At 38.8% G+C, this 13,184-nt stretch overlaps 1 protein-coding gene across 2 annotated transcripts in view; it reads right to left on the bottom strand.

Annotated features, from left to right (window-relative positions):
- Positions 1-1,074: 1,074 nt before the first annotated feature.
- The window catches only part of lhx6a (LIM homeobox 6a), a 36,147-nt gene continuing 24,037 nt past the window's right edge, over positions 1,075-13,184 (bottom strand). The window contains exons 5-9 of one of the 2 annotated variants that reach the window (XM_088355959.1): positions 9,934-10,154; positions 8,256-8,356; positions 6,188-6,283; positions 5,934-6,108; positions 1,075-2,613 (exon numbers count right to left, since the gene is read on the bottom strand). In XM_088355959.1, coding sequence (XP_088212085.1) covers positions 2,534-2,613; positions 5,934-6,108; positions 6,188-6,283; positions 8,256-8,356; positions 9,934-10,154 — 673 coding nt within the window. In that variant the 3' untranslated portion in view covers positions 1,075-2,533. The remainder of the gene's footprint in view (positions 2,614-5,933; positions 6,109-6,187; positions 6,284-8,255; positions 8,357-9,933; positions 10,155-13,184) is intronic. The other variant, XM_088355960.1, reaches the window with a different exon arrangement.

The following is a 13,184-nucleotide window of genomic DNA, read 5'->3' as shown; positions in this document are numbered from 1 at the left end:
TTACCTCATATAGCATTATAATGTTGTGGGAGGGCCTTGCCACCAGGGGGAGTATAATGCAGCAATGCGAGCTGAAGAAGAATGTCAAAGTAAGTAAAAAAAAAAATAAAAAAAAAAAATAAGTAATTAAAACATTTCAATGACAATGACAATGGTCTGCATTTATATAACACTTTTCAGGTCACTGAAGACCTCCCAAAGTGCTTTACAATGTGCTTTACACTTACCCATTCACAAACACACTCACACACCGATAGCGGCAACAGCAACCTTCTTATCGGGGGCATTAGGTGTTCATAGATTCGTTCATGGTTTATCAAAGGGTCTATAGCAGGGATCTTAAACTCACCAGGATGACACAAATTAAGGCGGAGGCCTCAAACTAAGTTAAAGGGACAGTGTTTATTATTTGTCGTGCCACCAAAAACGAGTGCTAAAAAGCACAATGGAAGAAGCCAATATACAGAGACTCAAAGTCACCAAATTACACCTTATTACTTTTGAAATAGAATGAATAAAAAAGAAAAAAGAAAGAAAAAAGGACTAAAAAATAAAAAAATTAAAATCCAGAAAAAAAGGAAAAATAAATAAAATAAAAGAGAAAAATGTTTTTTTTTTGTTTTTGTCTATTTTCCTCTTTCATTCCTTTATTTTCCTTCTTTCCTTTTTCACTTTTTTTTACCCTACTTTGCTTTTTAATTCCCGTTTTCTCCTTTTGCCTCTTTTTTATTTCATTTTTAATTCCTTTTTGGGAAAAATCTTTTTCCCTTTTCATTGTCTCCTTTTAGTGAAAGGCTGGGTATGAAAATTGGGGAGAAAGAGGTGTTTTTTGCTCACCTTCAGTCTCCGGAGTTATTAGTCTTCCTTGTGTGGGAATGTATTCTTGGTCTACGTGTTTGATATTAGCCTCATTATTACAATTGACTCACTTAAAAATAGTGAAGTAAACAAATTGTTTTTAAGTTCCTCCAATTCGCCCAAGATGAGAGTAGCCTCTAGAAAAGAAACAAGCCAAGGCTAATAAAAAGATGTACTTCAACAAAAACTGTATTTCCCAGAGATTGACCACAAAAGTATCACATTCTGTTTTATTGCATTCGCTCACACAAAACATCATCCATGTCTATCAAATAAACTGTGTTTCCGTTTCATTGATGTTTTTTTTTTCATTTTATTATACAAAAATCAAACAAAAAGTGCTTTACAGGGATTTTTTTTTCATCTTAATAAATACAAGAACATTGAGGTTGACGTTGGATCTGTTTCTTTACACCAGTGGTGTCCAAACTCTTTCATCGAAGGGGTCACGTACATATAAGTGCCAAATTTAACAAACACATCAAATACCATGGGTGTGTTCTCATTCAATATCCTTATTTAAATTTTAATACACAGAAAAAAGACAGTGTGTGTTATGTAACACCTTATTTTATATAAAAAAATATTGATTCAAATAATAAGCAAAAAATCATGAACTATCCTGTAGTTGTGAATTCCTTAAAAAAATCCTCAAAATATTTGCCTTTAATTTACATAGAATGAGGCTCACATAGAGGGAGCAGACATAATTGTCCATTTAGCTGCTATGGGTGCCTCCAAAACCAAAAATCTAGCAAAAACATGAGAAAAAAAATAGAAGAAAAACATTATGTTTGGTACTTTGAGTCTCGTAGTCTGTATTCTTCCTTATGCTTTTTGGCACTCGTTTTTTTGTTGCACTAAAAAATACAGCGACATCTAGTGGTCAAATAATACACACTGTCCCTTAAAAGATTAGATTAAAATGTAAGAAAAAACATAAGAAGTAATTTTTGGAGTAATTTTAAAAATATTCTATTCTTAATTTTTACTATAGGCTGTAGGTCGCTGAAAATTTTTGGGCGGACCATAAATTGCCCCCAGACTTTAGTTTGGACACCCCGCTTCACATGACGGTCATGGTACAAGAGTACATGATGCACAGAATATCCCCAACACACGCACACTCGCACAAAAAGTCACATCTTACTAATAAGTTCCATTTTTGTCCGTTTTGTACCAATACTGTTGCACTCCAAGCAAAACACGGCCATTTTTTTTCCACTTTTAGTTTAAAGAGTATGCAGTCTGTTTGCAGAAACCTGGAATTTCCATACCAGTCTGTTTTTGTGCTTTGCGATTATCCTTCATTTTTCGGTCTTTACATCTCGACGCAAACAAAGTTTTCTGATGCAACGAGGTTTTGTTTCCGTGAGTCATTCTGCGTCGATTTCGTGTCCTCTAACTTCAGTTTGAATCCCCAAAAAGGACTAACCTCCCCCTTCCCCTGACCCCCAAAACTGGACCCTCCAATGGCCTCAGTAGTTCTTCTTGAGTCACATCCACGCTTCCAATCTCCGGTGGTACGCGTATGATCAAACGTGACGTATATGGGGAAGGGGAAAGGATTCTTTTTCACTCTCTGATGCACTGCACGGGCATTGCTGATTGAGGGTCAAAGGTCAGGGGGCGCAGGTTTGCGTTTTCCTGAAAGGTCGGGGTCTTCGGCTGTGTGTTAGCGGCTGAGGGGAAGTTGGGGCAGTGTCATTGCTTGATGGGGGAGACTCTGCGAGGTCAACACGGAGAAAGGGTGACCTGAAAAACACACAAAACTACTTTAAATTTGTGATACACTGACAAATGAACAAGGGTTTTATTTACCGAATATTCCGGAGCATAATAAGCACCTCAAAACCTCAAATTGGCCATACATTTAAAAGGGCACTTTATAATCTGGAGCATCTTACATACTGGAAAATACAATGCATAAAACTGGAAATACATATTTAAAATTGAAATATACTGCATATGGTAACTGTTCTGCCTTTGAGAAACACAGTGGTTTTCCAGTGTCCTCTTGTGGTTATCATGTTAATTGTTTGTTGCTAAAAGGAAAGCGCACAACTTTGACAATAGCCAGGACGCCCACTTTCAACGTTTCGTACAGAATTATGTCCTTTGTTTGAACTGTTGTTAGCATGTCTTAACTTAGCCTCGTTTAGAAAATATCTGTATGGTTAGCAAGCTAATGGGACTTTTTGTACTTTGTTTTTAGTTTTATGGTGACCTTATAACAGGGCCATTGCTAGCTATTTGGGTGCCCCAAGCACAAATGCTTCATGGTTCCCCCCACCACAAAAAAAATAATTGAATTTCTCAGTGCAATTTATTTATTTCCATAACACTGTCAACAAACACGAGAATTAAATAAGTAATTTCCTTTTGTTTGTTTGGATTAATTAGGTGAGGACGTTTTAATTTGTTGTTTTGGCAAAATATTCTTTTTACATGCTTTGTATTAACAATTTACTGCTGTAAAAAGAATATTTTACATAGACAACAAATTCATTGGTACTCACCTTATCGGTCCAAAACTTTCACTGACAGTCTGAACCTGAGAGTTAAAGCATGCCTCCCAGTGACACTTTTCACTATCTGCCCAACACTATCAACCACTATCTGAGTTTGAGGGCTTTCTTTAAAAAAATGCGATTACCAAAATGTTTGGTCTTTCTTTTTTACAATTTTGTTGTATTCGAAGCAAGGACAGTGCGCCCTTTAAAACAGTGCACCAAATGGGTGTAGAAATACTGTACAATAATGAGCTTTTCTATTTTAAAATTGACTACCGGCAAGCGATGCATGAGCTTCATTTTGTTTCTTCTTTTTCTTTTTTCTCAGCTCCAGACTTTAGTTGCCATTTCAAGGCCATGTTCGCACAGGTGTTCACTAAATTGCAAATGAGCCATAATCGAAAATACCACTGGGAGGGGAGCGGGGCACCCTGAGACTGGAGATGGGCCGGGGCACAGAGCACATTCACCTCTTTTCTCTGGAAATTTGGTTTATGCTGCTTTTGTATTGTTTAACCATATTAGCGCATATTATTAACACTTTTAACACTTTACACTTTTTTTCCACGACCCTAATTTCTTTTGGTGCACTCCTGGGTACTTGATGCCTTATGTGCGTTTCCGGGGCTACGGCCCTGCCTTACAAGGCCAATGGTCGCCATTGTTTGGATTGCCAGCAAATCAACTAAAGGAAGATTGGTTCTTTAGGACATCATTCACTAGCTGTCTAGCTGTCAAAAAGGTGGATACTTCGGAATGACACCCCCTAAGCATGATGTTACCACCCCCATACTTCACAGTAGGGATGGTGTCTTCAGATTGTACTTTTCGTTATTCTTCCTACAAATACGCTTAGTGGAAATATGACCAAAATGTTCTATTTTGGTCTCATCTGACCAAACTACCACACAGTAATTTTAGGATGAATTCATTTTAGTAATGAAACCAGATGTCATAATGTTAATCATTGTTCTATGTAATAAATTATTTCAATTCAAATGTATATATTTCATTTTTTATGCATTCCTGGTTCCTACTCTAGTTTAAATTCCATTCACCTGATAGTCAAGGGTGCTTTATATATTGTAATACTGTGTATCACAGAATACTTTTTTTTTTCAATTTATATTTGGTGCTTCTTAGAGTGCAGAAAACATGGTATATGTAATTTTAATAATATCATCATAAATAATTTCAATTTCTACATTAGTCAGTACTATTTTCATGCATTTGTTGTCAAAATTAGACAAGTTCAGTTCTTCTTAATTCCAAACTTAAGTACCGGTAATCACCGACACTGACAAAGACTACTGGTACCATTAATACTTCATTTTTTTAAATAAAAACTTAAAAATTGTACAAGTTAGCATTGTATAGTTTTTGCAATTTTTATATTCAGAATCCTAATCACATAATTGCCACGAGAGGACAGTCAATACTGGTATCAGCTACAATCACAAGTAATGATAGCTAAAAGTCAGATATCATGCTGATATTGATACCATTTGAAATCAAAATGTTCTTTAACCCCTTTAATTTGTTTTTATTTGCACAATGTGAATCATATGTATTATTATTATTATTATTATTATTATTATTATTATTATTAATATTATTATTATTGATAATATTATTTTTCTTATTTCTGATATAATATTGGACACCTGCAAAAGAGACTGCATTGGATAGAGTGTACGTTAATTAAGACTATTTGACATGATTACCGATATGCATCACCTGTGCCCGCTCCTTTGGCGCCAACTGCCTTGGACTCTGATTGGCTCCCTGTCCCTATTTAAACCCACTCTTGTCTGTCGCCTTTTGTCAGTCCGTCTGCGAACCTCAGTTAACACTAGGCAAGCCTTTTTCGACCCTGACTCCCACCTGTTTTTTGCTTCTGTCTGTCCCCCGGCTTCGACCCGTTTTTGATCCTGACCACGTCTACTCTCCCGTCCCGGCTTTTGACATCTTTTGTCCCAGACCACGTCTACTCTCCTTTCCAGGCTTACGGCTCGCTTACGACCCCGACCACGTTTTTGCTCTCTTGTCCCGGCTACTGACCTATTTTCCGTTCCCGACACCACCATCGCTCGCCACGGAAGATCCACTTCCACGTTCAGAGCGACCTGCTTCCCGTGCCCAGCAATCACCGGATCGTGGACGCAACCCTTTCTCTTTCTTCCAATAAAACTTGTGAGAAACGCAATGCGAGTGGGTCCTGTCTCCGTTCTGGTCCTGACACTATTATTGCTCATTGTTTGTTATTTTGACTATTATTCCTCACAGTTATTTGAAATTTTGACTATTATCTACTGTTTACATCATGTCGCTATATGATATAAGGTTCCTGTTCTTTTTTTCCACATCCTTTTGGGCGGATCTGCTTTTGGGAACCAGGAAGATTTACTAAAAAATAAGGGCTCAGGAAAGGAACTTTTAAACAGATTGGAATTTTCCTATACGAGGGTTGGTTTGTACAGTCCTCTCCTGTTCTCCTTGCAAGATGTCTCTCTGTTTTGACTGTTGTTTGGAAATTGCAAGTGAAAATGTCAAACAACGTACTGTCGATGTATCCATGTAGGGCGACCATTCGCGCCCGGTCAGGACTGCCGAAGGGGGAGTAATGAAGTTCATCGGGCAGCGACGAGGGGATCCTGGAGTGGGGGTGACCCTGGGGCCCTCCGCTGTTCTGGGGTGTGTGCTTTTTGTGTCTTGCTCTGCAGTTTTGAAACCACACCTATGAAGAACGATGCAGCCGGATATTACGAATCACGCTTTCACAAAACTGTCTTTTTTTTCCTGTATCGGGTACTCACTTGTATAACTCGTCTGCTGAGTCCCGTCATGTCGGCTAGTTTTTGTAACGTTTGGGCATCTGGGTTGTTGTCTTGGGCGAACTGGGCCTGCATGATCTGTAAAGAACATAAGGCGGCAATTGAATGTAGCACTAATACAATTATATATGTCAAGGGATGTTCGATAGCACAATTTTGGGGGGACATACCGAAAGAACATAAAGTTCCTGGATAATGATAAATTATATTTATAAAGAAATTGCTTTATCCTTCCCCATTTAGGTTTTTGATGGTCAAATGGCCACCAGGTGGCGGTTATCACTAGTGTAAGCCTCAATGGCAACTACAAATACCTTTAAAAAAAGTGCTAGTATCTACACCAGGGGTCTCCAACGCGGTGCGCGCGAGCACTAGGGCGCCCCCTTAGGACAGCATAGGTGCCCGCGGACTTGTGTTAAAATTAGCTCACCAGTGCAAGGTCATGGTGATTTTATTAGTAAAATGATTTTTTTAGTGGTTGACTGAGTCAATTTTACCCTACTTCCATATATTATCCTGGTAATAACATAGTAACAACATAGTAATAACATTATAAGTTGTTACTATACAAATGCAGATCAAAACGGGTGCCCTTTGTGCTAATAAGTAACAAAAAGTAGCTCTCAGCTTAAAAAAAGTAATAGATCCCTGATCTACTCCATTACTAATAACCTATCAGTACAGATCCAGGGGACATATCTTTGTGAAATATTGCAAAAAAAAAATGGGAAAGATTATGGGAAATTTGAGACCACTGTAATGTTATCATTCTTCTTAAAAAAAACAAAAAAAAACAATACAGACGCTCCCCTACTTAGGAACCATTCGACTTACGTAAAAACAGTAGATACGATCATTTTTTTTCGGGATGTCAAAGTATACAGACATTGCTGTAAGTTAGATTTTGTATTGTGGACCTTTTTCCAAGTACAGCACAGTACTGTACTGCTTCTTTCCGCCGCTACCGGTGTGTGGCAATGTGAGAGGCCACCCAACATCCACCCGAAGAAGAAATCCGCTTCCTCTTCCTAGTTTGTGTGTAAACATTCTATACTGTATCTCCAGCGCGCTAAGAAGTTTAATGTTTTTATTATTTAATATCTCGTGCATCCATTCAATATGGTTGGTGTGAAGTGTAAACGAAAGCGGAATAAGAAAGCTTGGTGGGGTTGAGAAAATGGTCGGAATGCTTTTTTCGGCCACTTTTTAACACGGACGGGGACCTCTTGAAGCGCATCTTCCAAAAGTAATTTAAACTCAGTTTTATTCAGCTTTATAATCCATATTACTTTATAAAAGGTTTATTTTTTACTAAAAAAACATACAGGTTACTTATATTGTTGTATGAACCTTAAACATACATTCCATAGAAAATATAGCACTGAAGCAACTTACGAACAAATTCAACTTACGAACGATCGTCCGGAACTCGTTTGTAAGTCTGTAATACTTTAAATTGTTCAATATAATATTTTGTATGTTTCATTAATTTTTCTTATTTTTATTTAGTTATCTGGCGGCACTTAGATGGTGGTTAGCGTGCAGCCCCACGGTGCAGAGGTCCAGGGTTTACTTCCAGCTACTGCAGCCTCCCCGTGCGGGGTTTGAATGTTCTCCCCGTGTCTGCATGGGTTTCCTCCAAGCACTCGGGTTTCCTCCCACATTCCAAAAACATGCATGTCAAGTTAATTGGCCGATCCAAATTGTCCCTAGGTGTGAATGAGCGAGTGAGTTGTATGTGTCGGTGTGCCCTACGACTGGCTGGCAACCAGTTCAGGGTGTCCCCCTGCCCACTGCCCAAAGATAGCTGGGATGGGCTCCAGCACCCCCGCAACCCTACTGAGGATAAGCGGTGCAGATAATGGATGGATGGATTGAATTGGACAGCAAACCTAAGGCAACACAAAAGGTGGGCCGTGGTCAGCCCTCAGGCCATACTTTCTATCTTACTCTAGACTCCCTGATACAATCTTATGAAACATTTAATTTGTTATTTCTGTTTTGTTCCTTAATAAATGACAATACAAAGTAAAGGAAAAATTTGCCTTACCTGTAGCTGCTCAGCAGTGAACGATGTCCGGGCCCTTTTGGCCGGTTTGGGTTGATTGTCCTGTTCCGTCGGAACTGCTCCTTCTAGTGTAATACCGTTGCCTGAAAAAGATGATAAAAAGCAGAAAAATGGTTAAGTACAGTACCAGTAGCCCCAAAAGTAAGCTTCGGTCACAGTCCATGTTTTTTCTTTTGACTGATCCTGTTTTATCCCCACTCCAAATAATTACAACCCAAGAATGAAAAAAAATAAAGTGAAAGAAAGAAATGACAGAGAGAAAAAAAAAGAAAAGATAGAGAAGAAAAAGAGCAAGTAAGAAAAAAACCGAGAGAGAAGTAGGATGTAGGGTTAAATAGACTCAGTCGTGGAGTGGTTAGCACATTTGCCTAACACACAAAATGTCCTGGTTCGAGACCAGGTTGAAACATTTGTTGGCCTGGAGAGGGATGGGCGCCACCAGGCAGTACTTGCCCAAGAAACACCACAGGAAGTGGTGCCCCTACGACCCTAGTGGCTAAGGTATCCAACCCAAAATTCAGCAGAAGGACCTAGACATATGGATACATTTGATTAAATCTGATACCTCTTTAGGTCTCTCTCTCTCTCTCTCTCTCTCTCTCTCTCTCTCTCTCTCTCTCTCTCTCTCTCTCTCTCTCTCACTCTCTCTCTCTCTCTCTCTCTCTCTCTCTCTCTCTCTCTCTCTCTCTCTCTCTCTCTCTCTCTCTCTCTCTCTCACTCTTGACCTTTGTTTTTTTTTGGGCCACACACTTATAGGTTCAACGGTAAATGGTCTGCATTTACATAGCGCTATTCATGCCACTGAACACCCCCAAAAACGCTTTACAATATGCTTCACACTTACCCATTCAGACACAAAATTAATATTGAAGAAATATTGCAAAAATCAAACTACAGGAATACTCCAAAAATTCTACAGAACTACAACAGAGATTGACTGCAGAAATTCTACAAAAGACAAAAAATATTAAACTTCAGTCATACTACAAAAAAAATATCAAACGTATTTCAAATTAGCGACCTAATATATCATTTTGCTCTAATTGTGACTGTTTCAAAACCAATTTGATGAAACTAGATGACTATTATATGATTATGATAATGAGATAAAAATCGAATGTTCATTACACACGAATAAATACAGAACTCTTGCCTGCACAAACTCCGCTTATTTTAATTCAAATGCGCCACATTGACAATACTGCCCTCCCTCACCACAGTTGTAGTCATTTGTTTTGATTTCCCCAGTTATTCATCCCATCACAACTAGTCCTCTTCCCTTTATTATTATTGTCTCCCCCTTGGTTCTTTGCTAGTTTGTTGTCTCCCCCGTCACATTCCAAGCACACTTCTATTGAATTCCTGCCTGCTTGTCTGGATTAAGAGTACCCACTGATAAACTGTTGGACTGTCGCTCTCACTGCTTGGATTTACTGGGACACCAACCCATCGCCTGTCTCCTGGATCTTGAATGTCGCCTCGGGTGTTCTGGATACTGTTGCCTCGCTACCTGACATTCTAGGTACCAAACCCTTTCCGCATAAAAGACCACCGTTTTTGCACTGCGGACACCAGCCCAAGTGGCCTGATTAAAAAGCCTGTCAGGCTAAAATTTTAAAAATCATCAGCTTTGCTGTTGACAGTCATTCCATCTACTCACCGCTCTCAGCCGCCCGCTTGAGGTTCTCCAGCATGGTGTCGTAGTGGATCCGGCACAGGACCTTTTCCTCCACCAGGCCAAACTCCTCCCCGGTGGACAGTTGCCTCTTGCAGGAGAAGCACGCGAAGCAGGCCAAGTGGTAAGCGTTGCCCCTGGCACGTCGCACCCAATCACTGGCGTAGATCTGACGCCCGCAGCGGGCGCACTTAGTACCAAACCTACTGTGAGGGACACAAGAAATGAAGCGCTGAGGCACGGTAAACACCGAAAATCTGGCACGATTATTATTATTCATTTATGTCTTCATACCTGTCAACCTGTACGCTTTTGCCGTACAAAGCACGTTTATTATGCATTTTAAGACGTGTACGACGTACGGAAAAACGCAAATTTGCCAATTATGGGTACCATCCGCTATACACCGACTGTCACGAAACGGCAAATCAATCAAGTCAAACGAGTTCGCAGCGGAAGCTTCTATCTCGGTATCGTTTTTTTTTCATTGCAAACAAAGCGAGTGGTTTTATATAGTGGAAGGAAGTCCGTCTCTTTTTAGAGAACCGGCTTTTTCGGCTCAACTCATTAAAGAGAGCCGTCTCTCAAACGGCTCACTTGCTTTGATGCATTATATTACGAATGATTATGTTGTATAAAGAAGTTAAGAAAAAAAGGAGGTTAAAAGGAGAAAATGAAAAAAGACAGATTTGTGGTTATCCCTTTAATCAGTATATAACCAACAATAATTTAATGCAGAAAATGAAATAATAATTTGAATAAGAAAATCTACTTAATTATATTTGCATGTATTTTTCCTTCTATAGTGAACGTCCAAGCTACTTAATTTTTGAACTTTTTTTATAATAAACCTCATTCATGACGAGCAACTCAGGATCTCACAACAAAATGTTAATTAACAATATATATGATATAACGAAACACATGAACAATATAACATGTTAAACTACATAAATAAACACGTTTGAAAAAAAAAATATGGAGTAAGATTATTTTGTATTTTGTAAGGGAAAATACGACAGCTTGTAAGGGCATGGAGCCATGGAGGTTGACAGGTATGTGTCTTGGTTGTTTTTTAATTGTATTTCAGATTTTGAAACTAGTCATTAATTAACAATCAGTTACTTTAAGAAAATTTTGATTTTTTTTTTTATACCAGTTTGGTTTCCAACTGATACCGAAACCTTGTGTCGATATCATCAACACTTTCAATACCTCTCCCAAAATAAATCCCTCTAAAGTTGACGTTAGTCAAATACGACAATATTGGTAGACGTTGCCAAAATGATACCACAAATTGTTGCCATGTATTAGTCCAATATCAATGCTGGGTATCGGTGCTCACCTTTATCTAAACTTAATATGTTCTATAGAGAATCTAATTCAATAACCGTTTAGTATGTAGTGCTGCATTGATATCAGTTACTATAGTATCATTTTATTTTACCATGCTCAATCTTTGTTGTAAGAGTCCAAAAAAAGGAGATATCAGATATAAGAATCAATGAAACATGAAAACTTAAAGGGACACCCTGTATTATTTGACCACAGGATGTCGCTGTGTGTGTAGTGTAACCAAAAACGAGTACTAAAAACACAAAGAAGATTACAAGTGTTCTTCTCATTATCTTGCTCATCCCTTTCAGGTAGCAGCAAGATGACCAACAAATATGTCAGCTCCCTCTTGGTGAGGCTCATGATATGTAAAATGAATGTAAATTTCTCGACCTATGAGTATTTTTTTTCATGTTCTTTCATATGATAATTCATGTGTTTTTTCTTATTATTCCAAACAATATTGCGTTTTATTGAATTAAGCTTCTTTATCTCTAGGGGGTGCTAAATGAAGTCAATTAATGTATCAGCATTGATTGATTTGGCAAAGTCGTCATTAATATTGCATCAAAATTTCAAGTCAAGTCATGTTTATTTGTATAGTCCTTTATCACAAGGAGTCTCATAGGGATGCACACACCACAGACCATTGCAAACTACAGACTATTATTGCACCATCCCCTGATCTAAAACCTCCATGAGGGCAAGGAAAAACTCAAAAACCTCAGCATGAGGAAAATGAAGAAACCTTGAAAGGACTGAACATGAGGTAATCCCCCTTCCAGGATGACCAGGCTGCAACGAATGTTGCATTAACAAACAATAGAATACAAAATAAATAAAGTATAATGTAAAATAAAATAAAAAATACAAATATCATGCTCCTTTAGAAAATGTACGACTTTCTAGCATTATATAACAATATTTTCTTGACAAAACTCCTCAATGTGTGATTAAAATTTCTTGACATCACATTTAAACACATAAATGGCAACACATGATAATCGTTGATATTCTCACACACACAGTTGGCATGAAGGACACCATTATTAGCTATGAGAGGGTCACAACCAAATTGTGACCAGAGCGTACTGTCATGATTGCCGATTCAAGGCAACTGTGACTGCCCAATTGGCGCCAACAGCCCTGAGAGCTGATTGGCTAAGAGACTCCTCTTAAACCCCCGGCTTTCAAGAAGACGCCGTCAGATTGTTGCGAACCGATGCTCCCAGCTAGGCAAGCTCACACTTTCAGACATTTTTCCTGCCCTGTTTTCCTCTGCCCGTTGCCGACCTGTTTCTGGACCTGATTCTGCCCTGTTCTGCCATCCCGTCATCCGACCTGTTTTGCCTGACACCTGTTGCCGACCTCGTTTCCGAAGTCGATACCGTCCTTGCTCTCCCGCTCCGGCTAACGACTAGTATTCCTGCAAATCTACGACACAGAAATGCCACTTCCGCGTTCCCAGCCACCTGCTAACCTTGTCCGTCAACCATTAGATCGTGGAAGCAAGCTCTACTCTCCCTCTTTATCAATAAAACTGAGTAAACAAACGCTACTAGGTCCGGTCTCTGTTTCTGGTTCGTGACACGTACTACACGTAATACCTGAAGACCTGCTTTTTTTTCTTTACCGAACTTTGACATGTTAGTATATAATTTAAGTCAAGTCATGTTTATTTGTATAGCCCTTAATCACAAAGAGTCTCAAAGGGCTGCACAGACCACAGATTATTGAAAACTACAGCCAATTTTACACCCTCCCCTGACCTAAAACCTACATGAGGGCAAGGAAAAACTCAAAAACCTCAATTTAGTATTTTTTCTTGAACTCAGAACAGGAATAGAGCGATGTCTGAGAATACAGAACAAAATAAATGACATCACAGCGGGTCTGTAACT

Source organism: Urocampus carinirostris, chromosome 16 (assembly GCF_059441175.1).
Source record: "Urocampus carinirostris isolate Australia breed hairy pipefish chromosome 16, RoL_Ucar_1.0, whole genome shotgun sequence".
NCBI lineage: Eukaryota > Metazoa > Chordata > Actinopteri > Syngnathiformes > Syngnathidae > Urocampus > Urocampus carinirostris.
The sequence above is the reverse complement of the archived record's forward strand: the minus strand, read 5'-3'. Positions and strand labels throughout refer to the sequence as shown.